Raw genomic sequence first — 25,481 nt, 5'->3', positions numbered from 1 at the left:
AAGTTCAAACAACTCTCAGCATAGATGCAGATATTGAAAGAGCACGAGAGCTACTTCACAGAACACTATTATAACTACTGATTAGAAAAAATGTTAAAACCCAGATACAAAATGTTCCCCAAAACTATACACAGAGCAACTTCAAGCTCTCTCTTGAGTTTGTGGCATTAAAGTATTACTCCATATTAAGTTCTACCACATGAAGGTTGCTTACTACTGGCTCCCTCCAAGCTTTCTCTCTCAGCCCAAGCAGGACAAAGGAGACCAGTAATTGAGGATTTGCAGGGTATCTCAGCACTCATTTACTGAAAGCCATCATAAAGCAAAAAGAAAAATTACTAATTTGTCCCTTCACCCTTCCAACAAATTGCTCTTGTAGACCACCAGTAAGCAAAAAACAAGCAGTTTCTAACTGCTGTTAGAATAACTCATCTAAAAGCAGTTTAGAGCTGTTGAGATTCCCCCAGCTTAACACCTGCGCAAGAATGTCTGAGCAAGAGATGCTGAATGCTGCCATCCCTGCCTTGATACACAGTCATCCCACACATGAAAGAATCTGCTTTGATGCAGCGTGTCATGGTCCTTACATGGTTTCATTCTTGAACAAGAGCTAAATATTGACAGAAAATTAGAAACTCTGCTTTACAGCAGAACAACCACAGTCCTCAGAGCTTGAGGATAGAAGACTGTATCATTGCAAGGACCCATTCTATGTTTTTTTTAGTCAATACATACTGAAATCTCAAGCACTGATCATGAGAAGAAACCACAGGAGTTTCAAGAGTTGTAGATGTTGCCATTCTAGAATATGCTTGGAAAGTAGAACCATGCCACCTTGAACAACACCCCAAGATAGTTTTGGCACTAGTTTCTTTTCCCCCCCCCCCTCTATATCAGTAATCATGCCAATGCTGAATCACTTTATCATACCAACAGGCCAAATTAGACCTTTAGGTCACAAAACGTGCCTCCTACACTGTGTCTGAAAACCTGTTTAGCAATTACAGAACCATGACAGAACTTCCAGTTGCCTTCTAAGGTAACTCAGGACATTAAGACAATCAATTTAGTTTAGTACTTAATGAAGAAAATCCAATTTTGGGGTGAGCTCTCTTTCCAGAGAGCAGGCAGCAGTTTGAGTGCCATACCAGATGCACAGAAGAACATCGGGTTCCCTTGCTTTCAGCAGGTCTCATGCTGCACAGAGATCAAACCCTTTATGTTAGGAGCTCAGTTCGCTGCCATTGCTGCACCATGCTCCAAAAGAAAATGTTTTACTGACTTAGAGGGGAAATTATAAAAGCTGCCTGCACGCTTGAGGGGAGAAGACATTCGGTTCAAATGGCTCTCCACCCTTTTCAATGAGCTGCTTTGTGATTAACAGCACTGAGTTGGCAGAGATGCCCCTTGCCCCCACAGGGATCTCAGTCCACAGATTTAACTTCTGGCACTACTCAGAAACTTCTCCCATTCCACCTCAGACCAACACGTACACCTAAAACTATGTAAGAATTGGGTTTTAATCAATATCCTATTCAAGAGGATTGGAAATTAAATTAGGCAGCTAGATAATACAAATTAAATAGCATCTTATTAACACGGGAGTTGAAACAGCTGCTGCCTTGTAACACTGGGCAGCCGTAGGGGACGGTACTGACACTTCCACTTCTCTCCCCCAGACTCTCTTTGACTGGCTCCTGCACAAAGAAGAGGGTAGCTCCTTCATTTCAAAAAGCATATTAGCCTATTTTTCAGAATAAGATATCCAGGAGACAACAAAAACCCACCCAATTTGTTAGATTTTAAAAAAAAAAAGCAACAAGGTCTGCATAAAAGGAGCAGAAAAATTCACTTGGGTAAACCACAGTGAAGTCTCTTCCAGACACTAGAAGAAGTACTGCTCAAGTGATCGTGTTCATAACACATTCTGAAAATTTCAAGGCAAGGAGGTGCAAGTTCCACAGGTATCTGTAAGTTTGTAAGTTACAGCGATGGGTGAATGACAACAATCAATTCCTAACCAAATTAGTGCTGACAATTGTTTCATCAACACTAGCAATGAGCAGAAAATGTGAGTTCTAGTCATTTTTGTAGCCCCCACGCAAGGCAGCCTGCTGAGGCTTATTGCTACAGCTCCAACAGCCTCAAGACAAGGCTTTGGGTCAAAAGTTTTCCAGAGCCACAACAACCACAACGCTGGAAAGCTCCATCCCCATCAATCATTTGGCTGCCACTCCTGAGGTTGGGTTGGAAGGCAGACATCTCAGAGGATATGAGCACAGTGCAGAAAGCTGGGGAGGGTTGCCAGTTGTTCAAACAATAAAAAGTCACAAGCACAATTAACAGTAATGCAAAGAAAGTGGGCTCAACCACAACATGCTTTTAAGCACAAGAAGGAATTAGAAACAAAACCAGACTCACAAAGAGAATATGAAAGGTCTTTATGCTCAAGTTGGAATAAGAGCTAGAAGGGACGAAGTGAAATAAATATGCAGTAAAGGATAATATTCTAGGAGTATATTCTACATTCAGGTCGAACAAATAACAAGATGAACATTTTGAACACTTCTGTTATGTGAGATGGAGGAGTTCAGTGTCTTATTAGCATCAGATCCCCTTGGAAAAAAAAAAAAAAAAAAAAAAAAAAACACAGGTGAAAGGCTGTCATTCCAACAGAAAGAAGAAAATTGTGAAATACAACAGTTAGCAAGTACCTAAATTACACATCTAGAAAGAAACTGAGCTTGGGGGAAATATAAAAAATCCCCACCCAAGAGTGCTAATCAAGGAGTTGGAACCAGTCACAGAACCAAGGCTGCCACGGGAAGCTTAGGAAGGTCGTGTGAAGGATCAGGGGGCTGAAAAAGGCAAACCACCTCTTTTAAAAGGGTGCAGGAAACAAACGCTCAGCTTAACTGCAGTGGCCACGATTTCTAAAACAAAGGGCTTAAAACACATAGAAGAAAAGACCACCAGACAGCATTGTAGTCTCAGTCAAGCTGGATCAAGTCAAATTTCCTTCTAAAAATATAGTAATTTACTTCGAAGAGGAAGAGTAAGAAGGAAATGACTTTTAAAAAAATAGTATTACTAGACAACACTTCCAATTACTTCCAACCATTGCCTAGCATAATAATAATAATAATAATAATAATAGTGTGGCAGGGGCACAACTGAGATCTGCTTTCCAGGGAGTTCTACCAAACAAAAGATTATTACAATGGGATTTAATTCTATTCAATGTTTGCATCAACAACATGGGTGCTGAATACAGAAGACATTTATTAAATATGTCAATGATATAAAGCTAGGAAGGACAAAATTAAAATTCAAATCAATTTTGCAAATTAGAAACTGGCAGAAGAGGAACAAAATCAAGTGGGGATGAGCACAAAGCTCTATACTTAAACAGAAAGAATGAGTCATATAAAAAAGACAATGGGAAATACAAGCAGTAGTCTCTGAGAAAATAAATAGCGTCTACATCCCAAGCTGGACAGCCAATGTCATGCAACTGCAAAATGAGCAAGTGGCACTGAAATGTACAACCAACAGCACAACTTCCAGAATAAATGAAGTAATCTTTTCTGCTTGACTTTGTACTACGTATATGGATGAAATATTCTACCACCACTGAAGCATCACATTTCAAGAAAATAACTGACATAAACCCAAAAAAAAGACGAAAAACAATCAAAATGACCTAGAAGAAATATAGAATGAGCTGGATTTGGTTATTTTTTTTCAATAAGGGAATGTTGAAAGAGGACTTCCTGAGAACTGAAGTACCTAGTAGGCAAATAAAAAGCAAGGGATCAATTTGTTTTCCATGTCCCTCACAAAAATAAAAAAAAAAAAAAAAGAAAAAAAAAGAAATCACAATGAGCACTGGAGGGAAGACGACCACTTTCGAACTGTAAGTATATCGAAACCCTAGAAGGGATTACCAAGGGTTCTTCTGGAGTGACCAACAATGGAGGCAATTAAAACAAAACAAAATTCACCATGATCACAAGAAGTTTCTCACTCCTTGTTGTTCCTTAAACCTGGCTCTAACATTCGTTTCAGAAGATACCAAGATGCGAGAGAGAATTTGCAGGTTTTTTCAGTTTAAACACTTGAAGCTTTTTGTTCTCTTCTCCTGCTTACCTTCAGCATAGTCTTAATTTTCAATTAGCACTCTTCTTACGTGTTTGTGATGATCACAGTTACCATGGCTGCAAAGAAAGGAGTCCATCTTATGCTCTCTTATTGCTAGAGCTTTAAAAAAACCTCAATAGGACTGCATCAGATGAGAAGGGAACCTGCTAATTTCTATTTAACTCTCCCAATTCTGTGACTCATGGGTTTACTGCTGATTTGTACTTCCATAGACTAAGAGAGCATACGGCAAGTTAAACAGACATGAAGAACTGGGAAGTACAATAGAAGCCAATTAATGAAAATCAATACTTTAGAAGACTACACTGCACTGATAATAAAGCTCATGTGGTTTACAGAATTAGACTAATTTCACTGTTTCATATAAAAAAAATTAGACAACAGTTTCAATGAAGCGTTCTCTCAAGTGTGCAGTTTAAAAGATTACCTTCCTAATTTAATCAAACTAGTAATAATAACAATGGATAACTATTAATGATATTACAGACACCAGCGAGGGAGAAAGTGTGCCTTGATAAGAACTTCTGAAGGTCCCCTTTCAATCCCTCATACGTAAGGCAGAGGCCACGCAAGCCATGTGCCACACACCAGGTATTACCTGGTACCTTGAGAGGCAGACATCAGCTAGGACCACGTGTCTGCAACGTGAGATGTGCAGATGGGAATACTTCCCATCAAGTTCTCAACATCTAGCCCAAACCAGCCCCTCCAGCCTTCCTTTGTAGCCACCGAAAGGAAGAGCTGCCCCTCCAGAGGGAAATTCATCAGGTGTCAGCCACGTCTTAGCCCCCGCAAAGGGCTGGCTGTGGTACTCTGCTCCTCCCCACTGTCTACAGAGGCAGCTTAATGGCACTTGCTCAGACTTGAGACCAGCTCTTCCATGGCATCCCAATTTAGACATTAACATCATTTCTCCTTCCTTTTTGTCCTCTGTAAACGTTGGTTGAAGCTCTATAGCCTCTGAAGGAAAGCCAAGTTCTCAAAGTAGAACTAAACACAACAACTTGACAGTGAGGTCAGAGCAAATACCTAAAGAGATAGAAAGCCATTCCTTGCAAAAAAGATGGTGCACCAATCCGTTACTTTCTCCTATAAAAGCCATTTTTGGAAGGCACAGAAAATAACCCAAATTGCATGCACAGGGTACAGCAATAAGTCTCCTGTGAAATGTAAAGGGGTGGGGGGAGGCATGCTACTGATGTAAGCACTTCCATGTGAACCTAACAGCATCCTCATGAGAGAAGTCACAATGGTCTAATTACATTATTTGCAACACTGAGCCGAAAACTACATTAATATGAGCTTAGTTTAAGACCATATTAACTGCATACTCTTCTCCATATCCTCACTGTCCAGAAAGCAACTGTTGTAAGAGGGAAAGCTGCACATTAATGTTGGAAACTAACAGCACTATTCTGTAAACATTTAGGTAGTATTTCAACAGAACATCTCACATCCTGCAAATTAAAAAAGGTGTAAATGACTGAAGAAATTAAAAGTTTTGTAGTGCCCTTTTTTTTTCTTCAATAACACCATTGAAAAGAATAGCTTTGATTCCTAACATTACAAGGAGTTTGATAAAGATTTTTGAACTTCACAACAGCATCCAATACACAGAGAAACAACTTTTCACACTGAAGTACCTAGGCTGGACCCAGGACACATCACATCATAAGTCCCATAGGGGTAAAGGTCCCGTGACCTCAAAATTAGAGTTGGTGCTTGGGCCTGAGGAGTTCAAGTTGCTGGGCCATGGTGGCAGCTTCTACCCAGAGTTCCTTCTTGGGATACAAGATTTCAAAACTCAAACACCAGAAAATGAAAAAAGCCAAGCTCAGGTCTCTGCAGTACCTCAATGGGATCTTCCAGATGTAAGACATCTGTAAGCACACTGCTCACGAAGGACAAAAAGTCCAGAGTGAAGTAGGGCCTCATGTACTTCCTCAAACCCTTAGGACCATTCCCTCCCTTATTTTCTCCATGGACTCTTCTACAAACCTTTGTTAAAAGTTAGGACTTTATCTAACGTACAACAAAATAGCAAATAAAATACAAGATTAAACAAGGCTCTCACTTATTTGATCTTTACTTATGGTACACAATCACCAGCACTCCAAAAAGCAAGATTTTAAAATGCAGAGATTTACACCCTGAATTGCTTATCCTTTCTTTGTGGTTAAGGGCCAGTTACATATATTGAGATCTGAAAGAACAGATTATATTAATACCTTGCTATGAAGAAATAGAATCATCCTCACCGCATATTCAAATATATTACACAAGAGCTCAAACCCCTGGGTACCAAATTCACCATTTGGTTTGTCCCGTTGCCCTCCTCCCAGGCACAGAGAAAAACCAGTGTCATACCTAACCAATTTAGCCTAATTTCCTGGCTCCACTGCTGGAAGGCTGAAGAGAAAAGCTAAGCTAATCAGGGAAGTCTAATGCCTAAAATACATTCAGAAGCTCCAAAGGATGACTAAAAAAAAAAATCAGTATGCTCTACTTTAGGCTCACATGCTAGTTTCTTGCTTATTTTAGGCACACGGTCACCTCATGCTCAATTTTCAGTTCATACGTTAAAAAAGACCTAGACGTATGCCTCTAATAGTACAGTCCTCCAGCAAAGTATTTTAGGCTTGATTCCAACTTCAGCAAAGACATTCATAGCCGAGCCACTCCATACTTCAGGGTTATCTGATAGTTCATTTTAAAACTCCTTGAAATAAATGAAGTCAGGCTACATGACTATAAAGAGAAAGCAATGATAAAAAGAAAAAGATGTCTGCCCAGAGCAGCATATAATACAACAAGGAGCAAGCATTGGAATGATATGACCAATAAGTATTCGAAGCACTTCCTCCACTTATGTGAAGATGAATCCAGAAAGCCCAAGTAAGATGCCATACTAACCAAAGCATTCCCTAACTAAACCAAAAAATATTAAGAAAACACTTTGGCTGTAACTGTTGAAGTGTCACTACTTGTCTTTTTCTCCAGTCAAAATAATTACTAACAAATGACTGAAAAATCGTCATCACCTGCTCTGTAAATCAACTCAGAAGTTTTCAATTAATATAATCATGTTTTCTACCAAAAAGTATAAAAATTACTACTTCACTTTTATTGCCCATTTGCGATCTTTGCCTTTGAATTTAACACTTGGTTATTCACTTACTACTACTCTACATGACAAAGGAAAGGAAAAGAGGATACCAGGGACAGGTAAGGTATTCTCAGACATTTCTGTATTACTCTCCCTCCTCCCCTCCCTGGTTTCCACTACAATTTTATTGAATATTCCTTGACGCTGTACTGTTGCCACCAAGCTGTTTTGCCCTTGAAGACATTCACAGCATTCCTCTTCCACTAGCAAGTGAAACTACTGATTCTATTTATCCCCAGCTGAACATCTTTCATAAAACTGTACGAGATGCCTTCACAGCACGCTGCAAGTGCAGCCCAAGTCCCCAGCACCCAACATTACATCATCGTGGCTGGAATCACGCCAAATGTGCCGAGCTGTGTGGTACGGGAGGACCCGTTACCGCCTCTGATGCTCACATCAAGTCATCTGCGAGCTGTTCAGCAACAGCAACCAGCTTTCTTGGTGATGAACAGGACCAGGGAAAATGAGTCTGTGGGCATCATGGGCTGTGTGTGTTTTTACAAGACCCAAAACAATGCGCGAGCGGTCCTGATAAAAATGTACAGGCTGCAGACTCATAAAATTGCGATGGGTAGTAAAATGAAAGAACATTGTGTTATCTGGAAAGCTATATAACTTGAAAAAGAGGAAAGGCTTTTTTTTTTTCCCCTCAAGTACTTTACATAAATTGAAGCTGCAATCATTATAGTGTTAAAGTTTACGAGAGAATTGATCTGCTACCTTGTTACTGCCCATGTTCAGGGGCTGTCATACAAATAAAGACAGGACCTAACTCTAGCCTGGAAACGCGATTTAATGGTAAATGAGTCGGAACAAAGCCCGAAACTTAGCGAATCGCCTACAGCTATCCTGTGTGCGGAGAGACTGCCCTTGGACAACTTTCCCGTTTCAAAACAGAAAAGATTTTTTTCCAAGACCCGGCAAAAGCCCAACACGAGCTAACACGAAGAGGAGCAGCGCTTGCAGGAGCCTGCAGCCCGTGCCACCGGGGGTGTTTATCCACACGGGGATTTTTTCCCCACAAAAACCTCGAGCTCCCCAGGCAGCAGGCGACGGGCACGCAACCACCCCACTTGAAACGGGGAGAAAAAAGAGGGTTTGAGGGCTGCCGGACACCGATGACAAGGCTGCGGGGGCACTCTGTATAGGTACACGGGAGCGTTTCAGTGCTGATTGTGGTTTTATCTTAGAAAATAAAGTTTCGAAAGGCGCGTAGCTGAGAGAAACTCGCGCAGGAGCGGGCAGGGCTCGGTCCCTGGCACAAGCTGGGGAACAAAACGCACACACACACACACACACTCCTCACACACACACACGAGCGGGACCCTGGCTTATCGATTATTTTATTTATTAGCCGCTCCGCTCTCCCCGACGGCCGCTTCCCGCCGAAACGCCGTGAGGGGACAGCGAGAGGGGGGGGTCCGTGAGGGGAGGGACCCCTCCCTCCCCCCCCCGACCCGCTAACGGCCGTGCGCGCGCCGCTGAAGGGCCCCGCGGCTGACCTGAGGGTGCGGTTGCCGGCGCAGCCGCGGCGCTCCATGGCGGCGGGCACGCAGCTGGTGAGCTCGGTCCAGTCGGCGTGCAGCCCGCAGCTCCAGCCGGTGGAGAAGCGGGAGAAGAGCCAGGTGTCCTTGTCGCCGCCCGGGCGGTGGCAGGCGCACTTCTTCTGGCCGGCGCGGCAGTAGCAGGGCTGCTCCAGGCGGATGTTGCGCACCAGGTGCCGCCCGAAGGTGGTGCCGCCCGTCTTCTGGATGTGCAGGAAGACGATCACGTCGCGGCCCCGCATGTCGAAGCGCACCCGGCGGCACAGCTCCCCCCGCGCGAACGGGAACTTGGGCACCAGCCGCGGCAGCGCCGCCGCCGCCGCCGCCTCCTCCGCCTCCTCCTCGTCCGCCGCGTCCCCTCCGCGCCGGGCGGCGGAGGCCGGCGGGCGGCGGGGGCAGGCGGCGCCGGGGCAGGCGGGCGACACGTACTGGTAGACGATGAGCAGGAAGAGCAGCGCCAGCAGCGGCGGCAGCAGCCACCTGTTGAAGCGCTCGTCCATGGCGGCGCGCGGGGCACGGCGCGGCGCAGCGCAGCGCAGCGCGGGCTCAGGCGCTGCCGGCCGCTGCCAGGGCGGGCGTCCCGCCCGGCTCCCCTCGTGCGGGCGGCATGCTGCTCGCCGCCCCGGGCTCGGCTCAGCCCGGCGCGGCCATGCCCGGCTCCGCTCCGCTCCGCGCTCCCCGGCCGGCGGCGGCAGCGGGCGCCCGGCTCTCGCCGCCCGCAGCCCCGCGCTGCCGAGCGGCGCCGGCAACTCTCCAGCCCAAACGCGCCGCTCTGCCCCCCGCGGGGCGGGGCGCCGCGCAGCCGCCCACCAATCCGGGCGCGCGGCCGGCCCGCCAGCCAATGGGCGGGCGCGGCACGCCGGCTCCGCCGCCAATGGGAGCCGAGGGGGAGGAAAGGAGGGGGGGAGAGGGAGCCGCTCCTCGCTCCCCTCCAGGTACCGGGCGGAGACCAATAGCGCGAGGGGGGGCGGCGGAGCCAGCCAATGAGAAGGCGGAGGCGGGGCGGAAGGCAGCCAATGAGGGGGGAGAGGGGGCTCCGCCAGGTGAGCGGAGCGCCCGGGCCGTGAGGCGAGGCTCGGGCCGGACCCCCCAACGGCTCCTAACGGCTCCTAACGGCTCCTAACGGCCCCCAACGGCCCCGCGGGCTGATTGCCCATCTAAACTATTTAATCGCAGAATGTCGCAATTTACTCCATTTATTCATTAGGTACCTGGCAGCGCTACCGCAACTTTCTATAGTGTCTTTCAACCAGCTCTGGAAGACCTCTAACAGAGCGGTGCGTCCCCGTGGCACTATTTAGCTCTATAACAGCCGTTAAACCTCCGCATCTTACCATGAAGGTTTCTATACGGAAAGCAGGAGTATTTGGACTCTTGAAAGGGATCATCAGCTCCTATTAAAAACTGTGCGAAATACTGCAAAGAGCCAGCAAACAGCCTAAAGTAAAGGAGATGAAACTCTGGGAGCTGTAAAGCGTTCATAAAGTTGCTGCTACAACACCCTCCGTCCCCTGGCTTCCAACACACGCACATATCGCACACACACACACACACGTCTGTTTGTCCAGGATCTCACAACACCGTTAAGGTATGAGGCTGGTAAAAGCCTCTGGATCTCACCAGGCATCACGAGAGATGTGCTTCTATCCTCACTGAAACGTTGTAGAGAACGCCCTGGATTACCTGGTGAAAGCATTTTGTTCTCCCCCTTAGCCTGTTCATTACCAAACAAGCAAACATCAAACCAGAGAAGCAACATTAAGTACGTGTATAGCCTTGTTTCTGTAACAGAATAGCACTAGGATGGCTTGTGGTGGTAACCGTGTATTTGGAATAAAAGCACCGCTAAAGGATTTAGACTGAAGTACCTCTCGTAGTGCTTTTAGTAAGATGCAGAAGTGCTGTTACAATTTAAGATTTTCTCTTTAAATAGCAGATTGTTGACACGGTACCTTCATCTCCGTGAAAAGGTAAATGTACTAAACAGGGAAACTGTGAATTACAGCTACATTTAAAGTTCCTATTTATTTAGATTTGCACTACACAGTTACTAATTTGTGAAGAACAGCAAAAAAAACATACCTATATTTATTTTTTTATTGGACAGAAAGGATGTACAGGAGAAGAACATTTATAATGAGGTTTAGATGAGAAACATGACCTTTAAAAAACTGTCATATTTCTGAAACTGGCAAAAAGTACGTGCGGGCCCACAGAAACGAATGTGCTTATGCAGCTCGCAAGGACAGCCTTTTAACTTAGGAATTTTAATATTCCTAATGATGGTTTGCAGACCATGCTTGCTGGAGAGGTACAACCCCCAGCACCTCCAGCCACCACCCAGTTCTTCACAGCTGCACACAGTGCTTGCCCTTACACCATAAGCTGTACTGCCACTGAGGCCAAAGGTTCGGAGAGCATTCGGTGTCTCCAGCAGGTGCCTGCCTGGCATTGCACTTCTTGGATGCTGAGTATCCCTACAAAGAGAACATAGTGTTTCTCTTTGGGAGTATTTTATGTTCTCCTTAGAGAGGTATGTGTTATAGCACAAGGCCCTGTGGGATTGAACTTTACTAATATTAGTTAGGTTCTTTCAAAGTCAATAGCTGTAGTTCATCAGCCTCAGCGGAGCAATAATAAGGGTCATTTTGAATCCAGCCGTGTTTCCTCTGATTTAATGGGAACATAGCTGAGTTCAAAACAAAGCCCTAAAAACTGCAAGCGCTGCTCAGTCCCAATGTTTTTCCCCTTAAAATATAACTCAGCCGTTAAGTCTCCAACAAGAGTTTACTTATAAGGAAAATCAAAAGTTAGTTACAAGCTAGTTTTCAGGTACTCTGAATAAAGTCTCCATGGATTCCAAAACAATTACAAGTAAGATTTAAGGTTCTCTTATTTCCTACATAATAATTCTCCAAGATCCTGTTCACCAAGAGTTCACCAAGTATTCAAATAAGAGAATCCTGAAATGATCTACTCCTCGTAGCAGTTTCAGGTAGATGACCTCAAAAAAAACCCACACCTGTTAAAACCAGCATGTAATCTCTACTGTCATCTCTACCAGAGAAGTGCTGACGTGTGAAAATACACACACAAAACTGTATTAAAATTCCAGCACAGTACGCCTCTTCTGCTTGGCACTTCCCAGGTAGCACACAACAGGCTTTCTGAGTTGCTAAAAATAAAAATTGGCATGCTTACCATTTATTTTAGAAATCGATATAACATTTGCTAGTCTGAACCAACGGGCATGGGAAATAGTGTCAGTGCCAACATCAGGTTTGGTACAGAATGCATGACTAAGAAAATGATATTACGAAGCAAAGGTACAAAATTATGATTTCATTCAGCAATTACCTGTCTGACAAGGTTTATATTTAATAATCTATTAATGCAAAATTGAAGTGACACCGACGTCACGTTGGTTTCTTTCAATTATTTATCACCGCATGACCTGAAATGTTTCAACACTTGTAGCCAGTTGAGATTTCCCATAAAACAATTTTTCATTGTTCAGCAAGTCCCAGGTCTCTCCCTTTTCACAAGGATGCAAACGGTAAAACTGTAATAGCTAAATTAATAGACTCATGCTAACTTCATTCATCTCTTTGGGATTAATTTGTTCCAAGGTTTATAGTATAAACCTCCCTTATTTTTTGTCAGATTAAATTTTATTCTTTGCAGTTACTGAACCTTCCATTTCAATGGCACATTAAATGCTGTATTCTTCCTTTTAAAGTAATTTATGCATTATACTGTCACCGGCTCACCATCTTGTAACTCTTGCAACTCATCACGACACGTTAATTTTCACTTCTTGTGCTTGCTGTTCTTTTTATGCAGGTAATAACTTTCTTAAACCTATGACCCCCCCCCTCCTTTTTTTCCCTTTAGTCAGATTCAGACAACAAAGACGAAATGACACTTCAGGTCCAGCAGAGATCATAAGGTAAAAGGTGAGAGTTCAAATATGTTCTTCAGTTACTTTCATACATTGTCCTGGGTGTGATATAGCATCAGCTCACTATTCCTTTATTAGATAGACTATGCTGATCCTTCACAGTCTTAAATGTTTCATGTGTGGCAGTCCATATGCAAATGCCTCTGAAAGTCATTCCTTACACGCTGCTGCTTGTTTCCCTCCTGAGATAAATGACCAGCCGTATTCTGCTTTGAATACTGATCATTCCACCTGTGTAAGGCACTGACCTAGGACAACTCGAACATCCAGCATTCCACTCAGTGCCCTTTTGTTTACAAACATCACTCGGTAGTTTAAAACTGCTCACAGAAAAATTAATATATATGTATAGTTACAGTTGTTGGGAAGATAGTTTCCCAGGAAAACAAGAAAAAAAGGAACATTTTTGAAAACTTTGAACTAGATCTTTTTAGATGAATGCTAAAGCTTAGCTGTATATACATAGATGTCCTTTCTATCAAGCACACACGGTTATCTTTTGCTCTTGCACCACTATAGCCCATCCTTGGATTCACAGTGGGCATCAGCAAATGAAACAGCAGCTGGGACCATTCTTGGGCATTGCAACATCGTCATTTTGCAGAGTAAAGAAGGAGAAAATGCTCTAACCAGGTTTTGGCATGTGAATTAGCACTCTCCCAAACAACCCCTGAACGTAGTTTGGGAGTCAAACCATTCCAGAAAACATTTCCAACCAGCACTCAGGCACCAAGAGCACCACTGCCAGTCAGGCTGTGTCACAGTATATGGCCCCAGTATCCAAGGAAGTTCCTGAGCATGTTTAATTTACTGATGTAGACTCCACCACCAGAGCATTTGCAGTTCTTCTTTTAAGAAAGAAAAACTATGTTTTCTCTTGCCTTTTGGACTGTGGCAACAGCATTACAAAACTCAGGTTAAAGTTCCCATATGCTTTCTAGGAGAGAAAATCTCTGGCATGTAGGACCATGTAAGGGGCTTACTGGAGTTCACTACCTGGAGAACAGGATGGCCACCAGGCACAAACAATGGTGACCCTTGCTGGAATCCAGCTGTAATCACAGCCGTAGCAAGGATGATGTGAGGTGTGACTACTGCCTGCAAACTGGCTAACAAAGAGCCTCTGGCTGATTTTGCCATTCAAGAAGATTATGTGCAGCTTCATGATAAGGCCAGGTAAGCACTGATGAGTGGGAAGCTACTTGAGTGAGGCTACAAGTACTCCAGCTGTTTGAGGCTGCAATATCAAATGACCAGCAGCAAATGCCGGTCTTGGAGCAAAGAGAGAAGGCAAAGAGTATGAAATGTAGAGTGTTTTCTTGTAATCCCAAAGAAACTAAACATAGAGTTGTTTGTGTATGCTCTTTATGACAACTGGCATCTGCAACACAACGACAGCATTTAACAGGACCGACACAGAAAACTGCTCTCCCATTTCTGTTCTGTGCAAAGAAAAACCTAGACCTACTTACACACATTCCTTGCAGTCTCCAGCCTTTGAATCCTGCAATATTTATGATGCAAACTCTAGAGTAGCTTTTGTGGACTAATTACAGATCAAAGGCATTTGATCCATACCACATCTGCTTATATTTTTCCAGATTCAGGTACAAGTAGAAGTGCTACAGACTCAGTCCCTGACAATCATGCGAAGGATATCTCTATTACATTTGAATATGGCATTTTGTTTTTCCCTGTAAAGAGCAGCCTAACAGCATCCAATACGTTCCTCTTTTTCAAGACCGTGGTGTCCAAGTCAACGTCTCAGTTCCCAGATTGCAACTCCATCCTCCAAACTGACTCTGATCCAGGCAATCAGGGCAGAGAGAGACCCATCTCTTCTGAAACTAACAAAACCCAACAAATATCCCTATTCGTATTCCTTCCGAGACCCCACATTTTCTCACACAGGATTGGAGTTGCAAGACTGTGTAACACTGCCACCTGGTGATATGCATCACAGCAATATTTTTGTCCTCTCGCCACACAATTCGCTTCGTTTCAAAGGTGACGTTAATCTGCCAGTCCCCATCAAACACAATTTATCCCACTATCAGTTTATCTTGTGCACTTCTGCTTTTGTCTAGAAGCCAAAATACCCCCCTTTCCCTTTGCAAAGTTGTTCTGGACATATCTCATCTTCTCCTTCGAGATTGACTTTTATATTTACTATGGGCGATTACAGTCTAACTTTATCCAAATCTGCATCCCAGCTTTGTTTGAAGTGTAAAACTGTAGTGTCTGCTGAGAAATAGATCTGAAGCAACATTAGAATTGATCCACTAGGCTTCCCCTCCAACCTATTTTTTGGTTCATCTTTTTTTAGGGATGTAAAAAAAAAAAAAAAAAAAAAAAAAGCTCCAATGGCAACAATAAAAAGTCTTCCAGGAAGTCTCCGTCTCCAAAACTGAAAAAATTATTTTTGTAATATTTGATCTCAGACTCCATCTCTTTCATCTGATCTTTGTGGGATACAGGTGGAAAATGAAGAAAAGCATTGCAAGCGGTAGATCAGGCTCAACTTTTCAGCACCCCTATCTGGCTTTCACAGCTGTCTGCAAGTCTGAACCTTTCTTTTATAACTGACCTCCAACTCTTTACTGAAAATCACAGCAAGTTCTGAACTGTTATCGCTTTCTGGGTTGCCACTACTTCTTACTAGACCTTTCTTGGATTCATTTCAAGAAACTGACCTGGATACTTTGAAGTCTGAATTCACAAACCACACATTGTTTATGTGCCTCTCCAGGAGTTTCTAGACCTTTCTAATGACTCCAACTCCTGCTAGGGGATTTTTATTTTATTTTACCTCTTTCTTATTTACCTAGTCTAGTTCTATAAGCACCTGAGTTACTAGTCCCTCTTCGGTCCAGCTGAAATACCACTTCACCATTTTCTCCTTCGTATCTCCTTTTCAAGCAATTTGCTTACTCAACCATAAAGTTGTGCCAACCCTACAACCTTGGAGGAGGCATTATTCCAACAGTGTTGTTCATCATGAAGAACTGTTTTAGAATCGGGATAGTTTCCAAGAAGTAAACAATGCATTCCCATTTTTGCTTAGAACTTCTGTTTTTCTTGAAGTCCAGTTCCCAGCGCTCTACCAGATAAACAGACTCACAGCAGGGTTGCATAGCCTTCACAAAGTATAAAAAAGTAAGCTTTTTCCAAGTAACTTAGTTTTCCTTCTGGGTCCATTCTAATAAATTGAAGGCATGTAATCAGGGGTTCTTGTGTATCACAAATTTGATTTTATTGTTGGTTTGCGTGTGTGTATTCATAAACTGTATGAATGGTAATACATAATTCCCTAATTTGTGCCATCAAAGTCACTAAAGTACTGCTTCTATTATCAGTTAAAAGTTGAGTTGGACTCCCCCAAAAAATGAGATGAATTTAGGTTTAATTATGAAGAGATACAAGTTACCTCACAGCTGGGGCTACAGTGGAATTTCCCCCATTTCCTCCAATCTGGCCAACCTACAAAACTTACAACACAGAAAAGTTATTAGCACTGTAGGTGTCAGGTTAGATACTCATACTCGATTTGAAGTCCTGATTTGAGACACCTGTTTCCAGCACTAATTTATTGCATTTTATGATTTTGGATTGAAGTATGCTGGGAAAAACAGTTACCAGAAGAACTGGGAATTTTAACCTACAACAGCAAATCCAGCACAAAATATCAGACAAGTAATTCCTCTATCCCTTAACGTAACAGGGAAGGATCTGTTGTCTCTGCAGTCTAAGACAAACTAAAAACTAGCTAACTAACACTAGAAGGAAGAAAAATAATTCAACACAGATAGGTTAGGGATGAAAACTGTAAATTCAGAGGGAGAACTGACATGAAGATTGTTCAAGTGCTATTTCAGATTAAAAATGACAAAAACCAAGGTAATGATTCTCAGGCTGTCAGAAGAGGAGATCAAAACACAGGTTGGTCAAAGCAGCTAGTTTTGGACCTGAAGCAGAAGTGTTTCAGTGAGGAGATGCATGTCCATACAAACAACTAGCATTGTGCATACTTTTCTGGCAAAAGAAAAAGCTAAAATAGAATACGAATTATGCTGGTAAAAGAAGATAAAAGTAGCCTACAGCAGCATAGTCACACTGAGGCCTGCAGATTACTGATGGTGAGTGAAATATCAGAATTTGATCTATTAAACAATTACTCTTGTGCATGGCTATGTGCAAGCACAACTGGGAACTAGCAGGCATTGAAACATTTTAAATTTATATTTGTAAAAAAAACATGTGCTGTACAGCCATTTTATTTAAATACAGATGTTTTAAATGTAATTTTAATCCCTTCTCCCAACTGCTAAGAAATAGTGGGATGAAAGTTGTCCAGAGGTTTTAGAATTGCATTCCTTTAAGTGTTTGAGAACCATGGATTTATTTAAAAAGAAGGGGAAAAAAAGTGGAGAAGATGGAAGCTTGTACTTTCTTTGGAAGGACTTTTAGAAAGACTCCTTAGAAATTTTCTGGGACCTCCAGTAGGCAAGATCTTATTTTTCTTTCCTAAGTATCATACAGTAGACTTATTATTTAATCGTAATCCTTTCAAGAGGCCTAAGTATATCAGCCTATTAAAATCTATGTTTATGATAACTGTCAGAGATAGTTATCAGAATTATAGCACTAACAGCAGATTAACAAAGGGAAATAACCAGTACAGAAGCCATATGTCTGACAGTTAGTCCTCACTTAGTCTAGGAAATTATAATCAAGGAATACCGGAAAACAGAAACAAAGCCAAGTTTTCCTGTCAGAAACCTAGCTTTATCACAAACCAAAGGATAAATATAAATTTTCGTTAATTTACAATGAGATGTTACTTATATGTTTACCATATATATGTGTGTAAAAAGTTAGCCAAGTATTCATCTATCCATATGCATGATCATTTTATTTTAGCAACAAATACATTAAAACAAGTTCTACATCCAGATAGCATACATTCAGTATTAATCTTGCTGCCTTCTTTTTCATCGCCTTGAGTTTTCAGTGTCCCATTGTCTGGAACCACACATCACTGCTCTAGCAGCACAGGTAGGAGGTGAAAAAGTCTGCAGAACTGGCTCTTACCTCAAGCCTCACTGAGTTTGCAGGGCTGGGAATCCTTTTGCTAACAGAATGATACAGGAGAAGCAGAAGCTAGCACATTAGAGGTTAAACAATTTGCATTTTGTTAATAACACTTCATTTTTGCCCCCAAAGTTTATCTACATTAAAATATTCTAAATGTAGTGTGTTTCTGTAAGTCTAATTATATGCGGTATGTGAAAACATATTTGATAATCACATTGCTAATTACGTGCAATCACTTCAATACACAGGTGCAAAGCTCCAGAAATCTGCATATATACAGCTATAAACCACAACCTTGCAGGTTCAGTGACCAGTTACTTCACTGGGATTCTGCTTATTCCGATTTTTGAGTGGCTAGTGCCATTTGAACTAAAGATATGTGCTAGCCTGATACAGATCTAGGATTGAAATTATATATGCATGTTTTAGTGCTAAAAAAATGTAATTCCTGACTGTCCCACATTTTATGAACTTGTTAAAGTACACATTTTATAATTTATTTATGGATATATCATACTGATGTCAGAGATGTGGGAATAATAATTTTTCTCCTTCTTCTGGGAGTTTTAATTCTCACAGTGTTCATTTAATATATGTTTGCCTGGAATATCATATATACGTGTATGTGAACGTGTCTTTTCCAACCTGGATTAAACTTAAGGGACCTTCTTAATGGTTTAATAATAGAAGGTAATAAGACTTGAGCAATAAATCCATTTTCATTATATGCGTAATAGCTTGTGGCTGCACTTTTTCCTTCTCTTTCATTTATGTATAACTTATTTTTTACATTGATTTTTAAAGCTGTCTTGACAATGGATTGTAATTAGCTTTGCATATAAATCATAAAAATTGAAAATTTTATATACTCAGATAAATTGAAAAGGACATAAAATGTTAATTTACATTATTGAAAAGTAATATTTCTATGTTCCCTCTAAATATATTCAGTACAAGTTATCGAAAGGAATGGGTTTACATGACTTGTCCAGAAGTATTTTTCTTTTCAGATTTGGGAAGTGAGATGAAATGAGCCCTGAGAGATGAGAAACCTGGCTACTAGCTTGCTATTATCATTACCAGAATGATGGAACAAGGAAAAGGGACATAAAATCTGAAAAGCAGCACTGGAAGTTGTTCCAATGGAAACAAATCCATTGCATTTCGCACAATAACGCATGACTAGTTGTTTCGCTTTAGTTACACAAAGCTTTAATTAAAATAAATTGCACTTAAGGGTCACAGAATAATTTAGGTTGAAAGAGCACACTGGAGGTCATCTTGTTCTGCTTCTGCATAGAGCAGGACCAACTTCAGAGCGATCTTAGTGCCATAGTGAGTCAGGAGCCACAGAGCCACATGAAAGCCCGGGTGTCACCCTAAGTGTCACTGCAGGCAGAGCTGGCCCCAGGGAGATAGAGCAGAGTTTACCTCTCCGGGAGCATGCCAAAGGCAATTTAGTTGAGGACCTATGGGCTAATTTTCCAACTTAGCTTATGTTTTCTTATGCACCTCCTCTGGGCAAGGACTTAGTGCTTGGGTTACTGAGCTGACTAAAAGGGAAAAATCACCCATATACCTTATTGTACAGGTACTTTACCTTTAAATTTTCTACCTCACATGTAGCAGCAACACATTTTGATTCAGAAATGATAGGTCTATAAGTCAAATACAACTCCTTTGTTTCTGGAAATACTATATTTTTTTTCAGGAAATGCACCTCTACTATCACACTGAAATCCTTTTTGCGGTTGCTGTTGTTGGTTTTCTTTTTATGTATTTAGAATTATCCCGAGGCACTTTTATGCACATATCACATAATGAAGTAAAAATACTTAACGTGGTACTTTTTATACAATTTCTACCTGACAAAGTTATGATCTCCCATACATTTGCATGTAACAAACTACATTTAAAACACAAGCATGTGGCTATTATTTGAATCAGTAACAATGGTTATTTAATAGTCTTACAGTACACTTTTAGATAATTTTTATATTACTGGTGCATCACCTGTGTATCATTTTCAGGTCACGTAGCACCATTTAAGAATCACTGGGTTGTATTCACCACCTCCAAGAGAAAGCATGATGTTTTCAGGACACTTTCAGTAGGTGGCTAATTGGTTTAAAAAAAACTGAAAATCCAAGTAATTGGATCCAACCGGAACACTGACATTAATTTACCCTTTCACCAGTCGTTTATTTTATCTTTGAGATAGATCTCAAAGAATCAACATGAAACAAAAACAAAACTTACCTTCAGTTCTTGATTTTCCTACATTATTTGGAGTTAGGTCATTATTCTTAGGCAGAAGATGTCAACAGAATTTCTTCTTGAACTGTGTGACATGCCCAAGACTAAACTCTTACTCTGTTTGTACACACATCATCCCTGGCCCACATTTGGAACCACTAAAACAATAAATGCACGCCAGTCTTCTAAGATTCACCTGGAGTGTATGCTACTTTACCCAGCTTTCAGATATTTAATAGAACTCAATTATTTTACTGTTTAGAGTAAATACTAAGGTCCAATGCAGATCCATTCCACATCAACTCGCTCAGTTTTTAAGTATTAGTCACTGTTGCAGTAATATCGTCTGCAGGTTGTCTGCTGACACCTTTTCTAAAAATCAATTAAAGTACGCAGGCCTGCATCCCTGTCAAATTTATCAATATAGCTTTGACAACAAAAGCTTATTATTAAAATATTATATATGACCTATCCTAGGGATTACAAACATGTCTGTAACCACTTAAAAAGGTTTCCACTAAAAGCCCACAGCATTCTACATATGATATCGTACTTTCCTTTCCTTGAGTACATACACAAATTCACAAGTTGAAATTAGAGAAAATGGGAAAAATGCTCATGTTCAACACCTGAAAGCCTCAGGGTTCTCTAAAGAAGAGAATAATTGTGGGAGCACCCCAGTTAATAACATCAGAAGTGCCAACTCATGTTACGAGATGAACTGGGTTCAGCAAGCTGACATCTGGCATAGTCAGACTGAGAAAAGCCTGCTGTGCTAAAGATAAGCTCTATTTTTAATCACTGGTACTGCTAGGTGCCCAGGTGTGGCATGGTAGGAGCCAGCATGGTTCAGAAATCAGTGCAACCACACCATCCTGCTGGCACAACACCACAGTGCCACTGCTTACTGCAAAAGCTGCATTTCCCATCCCAGCCAAATTTTACTGATCTCCATCAAGCCACACAAGCGTACCCACAGGCTCATAGGAAGTTGGCTCCTCTGGCCCATGAGATATATGTACTGGGTCTGGCTGGAATGTTAACTTTCCCGGCAGCAGCCCATTCAGTGCCGTACTCTGTACTTGTAGCTGGAACAGCAGTGTTATCACACCAGTGTTGTGTCTACTGCTGAGCAGCAGTGGCACAGCATTGGGCCTTTCTCTAACCCTCCTAGGGGGTGGGCAAAAAAGTGAGGAGAGAAACATCACTAGGGCAGCTGACCTAAACCAATCAAAGGGATATTCCATACCATGTGGTGTCACACTCAGCAATAAAAGGTGGAAACAGGAAGAAGAGGGGAGGGGTGGGCTCTCGTTGAGAAGACGTCGGTCCTCCTCTCGAACACCGGCTGCGTGCGTTGAGGCCTTGCTTCAAGGACGTGGTCAATCATCGCTCATTTGTGGGAAGTAGAGAGTAATTTCTTTCCTCTGCACTTCCATATAGCTTTCATTTATTTTGTTTGTTTGTTTTCCTCCCTTTTTCCCCTTTCCCTTTTATTTCCCCTTAGTTAAATTGTTTAGTTCATGGTAGTCTTTATTTAATTATTATAATTATTTCCCTTTAATTAAATTATCCTTATCTCAACCCGTGAGTTGTTCTTTGCTTTACTTCTCCCCCTCCTTATCTAAAGGAGGGGGAGTGAGAGAGCGGTTGTGGGGTTTAGCTGCCCAGCACGGTAAAACCACCACATGTGGTTTATGGTTCTGAGGTGGGTCACCAGAAGTTGTAACCTCTATGCTGGTTTTACAAAGCAAAATGTTGCTTCCATCTCTATTTTTTAAATGGAAGTCTGAAAGAGAAGGATCCTGAAGACAGCCGTTTACTGTCACTGCAGCTGCACGTGTAGGCACACAGCAAAGCAGCATACATTCTGATTGCCCTAGTTGCCACTGAGCAGCTTCTTTGAACTGTTGAAACCAGGCTCGTGCTACTCCTACATCCATTTTTCTTTCACTTGCTTTTCCCTGCAAGTCAAAATGAAGAGCTAACAGACTATAAAATACACTCTGTGTTAGTACAGAATACCACCACATAGAGATACGCTAATCACATCATTCAGGTTGCTCTTTATTTCCAACAGAATGGACAAAAAGTGCTTCAGTGCAGCATACTTCATCTCACCAGGGAAACGTCTCAAACGCCTGCTCTGATCGTAATGACACAGGAACAACACTGACAGGTAAAAGGATACCAGCAGCTACTGCCCAGAAGGCTGACAATTAATAAGTAGGTAACAGGCTTACCTTTTGGTTTTGACTGGTGTTTGTCATTTGTGTTCCTCCAAGTTGGGGAAGAAGGGAGTCCTTGAGCTCAAAAATGGTTTTCAATCTGTAAAAGAGAGAAAAAAAAAAAGTTTTATTTTCAGCTAACTGAATACACTGATGAAGCTCAACTTATTTTCACTTATTGCTACTATTTCTATTAAATAGACATAGCTCACTATGAATAATACTATAAAACATTTGCATCTTATAGAGAGGCATTCGTTAATCACTTCCTCTATTCACACTGAAACAGCTATGATAATCAATTCTTATTTACACAGCTGTGATATGAATAATTTTAAAATTTTGCTGTAATTCTTTTTCTGTTCTGCTGAAAAACCATTTCAGAGAACGGAGGGTCTTTCTCATACATATGGAATGTATGTACAGGAATGTTCAAGTGCTATTTGCAATACTTAATTACATAAAACTGCTGTAGAAATGAAGATTAAGTCCGCTCTCCATCTTCTAGGTTTGCACACTGCTTAAGAGATTAAAATCTGCCTTTGTGCAATTATAAAGAAATAGATTTCTGAAAAGCGTACGTCGGCTCTTTGAGACCAGAACGCAGCTAAAGTACCAAAGGAAAAGGAAGGCAGATAAAATAAATACTCGTATGCAGATGTATATATATAAATATTCCCTTTATAAGGAAGGTGATGCTCTGTTACAACGCAGTATTTATTTCTGAAGAGCAGTCAGAACTGCATCTTGACCAAGCAATGGATCACACTGCCCAGAAAGGCTGTGCAGGTTGTGCATCCTTGGAGATGGCACCAAGACTCGAGGGGACAAAGATCTCAGTGACCTGCTCTGAGCAGGAGGCTGGACATGAGACATCTCGAAATCCCTTCCAACTTCATTTACCCTATTTAAATGTAATGCAACTAATAACACAATAATCCTAAATTGGAGAGAGATTCTTTCTGTCTAATGGAGATTTTTTTTCTGAATTTAAGCAGAAAAGATCTTTGCTCAAGAGAAAAAAATCAACCAACGATTTTCTCTAGTTCAGCAGAGACTAATTATCTCACCATTGATTCACAGCTACCACTTTATCCTGCCACTGAATTCAAAGGTAGTTGTATTTCCATAAACAGTGGCAACAAATTTTTATTTCTTTTTGTATGGCAAGTAATAAATTGTACAAAACAAGTACAGGCTATTAAGAACTCACAGTTAAGCAACAATAGCAGCCTCTTCAATATCAATATAAAATAAAATGTAATACAGCTACTTTATATACAAAGACAATTGATAGATTAGGGTAAGGCAGATGCATCCATCATCACAAACACATAGTATCACATGTAGTTATGAAAAATGCTTGATAAATGTATATACATGGGGAATGTCTTTAGTAAATTTCAGTTTTGGCTGAAGAAACAGCAAAAAGCAATTGGCTTGGACCTTCTTTAAACATAAAAGGATTGTTTGGATAGTTGGTTAATTTAAAACAGCTGTAATTATTCTGTGCAGAATATTGTAACATAATTCCTACAAAGTATTTTGAACTTTGCTAGGGAGCAATGGAAGTGTCTTAACAGTCTTTCTTTGGATGCCAAAGTTCATCCACATACACAAGTTGTTTGCACTCATGGGAGATCCAAACTTATTCATCTGTACATAACATGAGTTGTGTCATCCCCCTCAGCATCAGCTGAACTGTCAGCATGAATAAAAAACTGCTCGGTGTTTGTCTTTCTCCATATAAAAGACACTGAATGTTGTTATTACTATTGGCCTTACACATGACCCAACAGAAACACTCTCCTATATACTTCCTGGAAGTATATGAAGGCTTTGCTACTGGTCTTGTGTGAGGTTATTTAAATCAGTTGCTTTACAGTGAAGCTGGCATCACAGATGTGTCAGTGGTATCTGACAATTATCTGAGGTGTTATAACTGCACAGGTTTGTGGGAATAAGTGAAAACAAAGAGCTGAGTGTTGGGGATAACTATCATACAAAACCACAGACCCAGCAGCATGTAAGTACAGGTGGTTTTTTTAGGGCAGAATTTCTACATGACAGTTTCAGAACATCTGGCAAACAAGTCCCTTTTATTTGTACATAGGATGTTACATTGACTGGTCCCAAGCACTAACAAACTAAACTCTACAACCCATAGCCTGATCCTTTTACTATGGCCCTAACTGGCTCTAGCCATCCACACAGCAGTTTTAAACAGTCAAGAGGCGATGGCTAGCAAGATTCACTAAGGTACATGCAGCAGGAAGATGAGCAGTCCTGATTTCAGCTTCAAGCTCTGTGCTTCATCAGCCAACTTTTGGAGGAGGAGGACTTGTCCCTCCAACAGACAACTACTGAGAGGGAGCTGCTCCATATCCACACCCCACAAGCCTGCTCCAGAAGCACCTGCACCAGCACTTGTAGCTTTGCCAGAGAGCTGGAGAAGAACAAAGAGTGCAGCAGTCCTGGGGAAGAAAGGGAGTAACCAGTGAGATCTCAAAACCAGATTGGAAATAAGTAACTTGGAGAACAAAAGCTTGAAAAGTGTAACACAAGCCTGCAAATAAGGGCATTGGTTCAAACAACTGTAACTTGTTTTTTTTCTAGTGAGTTGTGTTTTTCAAGGAAAAATATGTTGGTAGTAAAACAGCTTTCTAGTTCTATTTGGAAATATGTTCTAACCTTGATGGAGGAAAAAAAAAAGAGTCATTCTGCCTTCCTATGTTGACTATATGGGAGTATATGTATTCTCTGCGAAGCTACTGAGTTCTTAGCTCTTTTTATGCTAACGAAAGCCGAGGCAGAACCCCTAATTAGCACGAAGCCCAAGGATAGGCACTGGAAAGCTTAGGAAAACTGCTGTTATCCCGACTCGTGGAAAACACAGTCGGGTGCGAACCCCTCAGGGCGTAACACACACACAGCAAGGGTCCCCTGACGGGAGGGAGGAGCCGTTAACGGTCACCCCCACAGCTTACCGGCCGCACATGCGCTCCCCGGCCGCCGCCGCGTGTCAAGAAGCTCCCCTCCACCCCCGCTGCTTATAAGTCGCCAGCCGC

The 25,481-nt window shown here is 41.8% G+C and overlaps 2 protein-coding genes and 1 long non-coding RNA gene across 6 annotated transcripts in view; 1 reads left to right on the top strand and 2 right to left on the bottom strand.

Moving 5' to 3' along the window:
• The window catches only part of HS6ST3 (heparan sulfate 6-O-sulfotransferase 3), a 298,903-nt gene extending 289,318 nt beyond the window's left edge, over positions 1-9,585 (bottom strand). The window contains exon 1 of the mRNA XM_084506878.1: positions 8,833-9,585. Within this exon, the coding sequence (XP_084363004.1) occupies positions 8,833-9,374 (542 nt within the window). The 5' untranslated portion in view covers positions 9,375-9,585. The remainder of the gene's footprint in view (positions 1-8,832) is intronic.
• On the top strand, positions 7,264-8,545 carry LOC311430330. Its single transcript, XR_014688700.1, has 2 exons — positions 7,264-7,386; positions 7,567-8,545. It is a non-coding gene; the product is annotated as an uncharacterized lncRNA (long non-coding RNA).
• Positions 9,586-10,880: 1,295 nt separating the features above from the next.
• Positions 10,881-25,447, bottom strand: LOC311430327 (uncharacterized protein). Of its 4 annotated transcripts, none has more exons than XR_014688697.1 (4): positions 25,401-25,447; positions 24,805-24,887; positions 22,429-22,513; positions 10,881-11,351 (listed from the first exon to the last, which is right to left on the bottom strand). XR_014688697.1 is itself a non-coding variant. In XM_084506880.1 (4 exons), the coding sequence occupies exons 1-4, from the start codon at positions 25,409-25,411 to the stop codon at positions 11,223-11,225; spliced, it is 375 nt and encodes a 124-aa protein (XP_084363006.1). In that variant the 5' UTR covers positions 25,412-25,442; the 3' UTR covers positions 10,881-11,222. The 4 variants fall into 4 exon arrangements, 3 of the variants coding, with proteins under 3 accessions (XP_084363006.1, XP_084363007.1, XP_084363008.1); XM_084506880.1 differs by having other exon boundaries at positions 24,738-24,887; positions 25,401-25,442; XM_084506881.1 differs by lacking the exon at positions 10,881-11,351 and adding an exon at positions 11,890-12,049 and having other exon boundaries at positions 24,738-24,887; positions 25,401-25,426.
• Positions 25,448-25,481: the final 34 nt, after the last annotated feature.

Source organism: Aythya ferina (assembly GCF_964211825.1).
Source record: "Aythya ferina genome assembly, chromosome: 1".
Classification (NCBI taxonomy): Eukaryota; Metazoa; Chordata; class Aves; order Anseriformes; family Anatidae; genus Aythya; species Aythya ferina.
The sequence above is the reverse complement of the archived record's forward strand: the minus strand, read 5'-3'. Positions and strand labels throughout refer to the sequence as shown.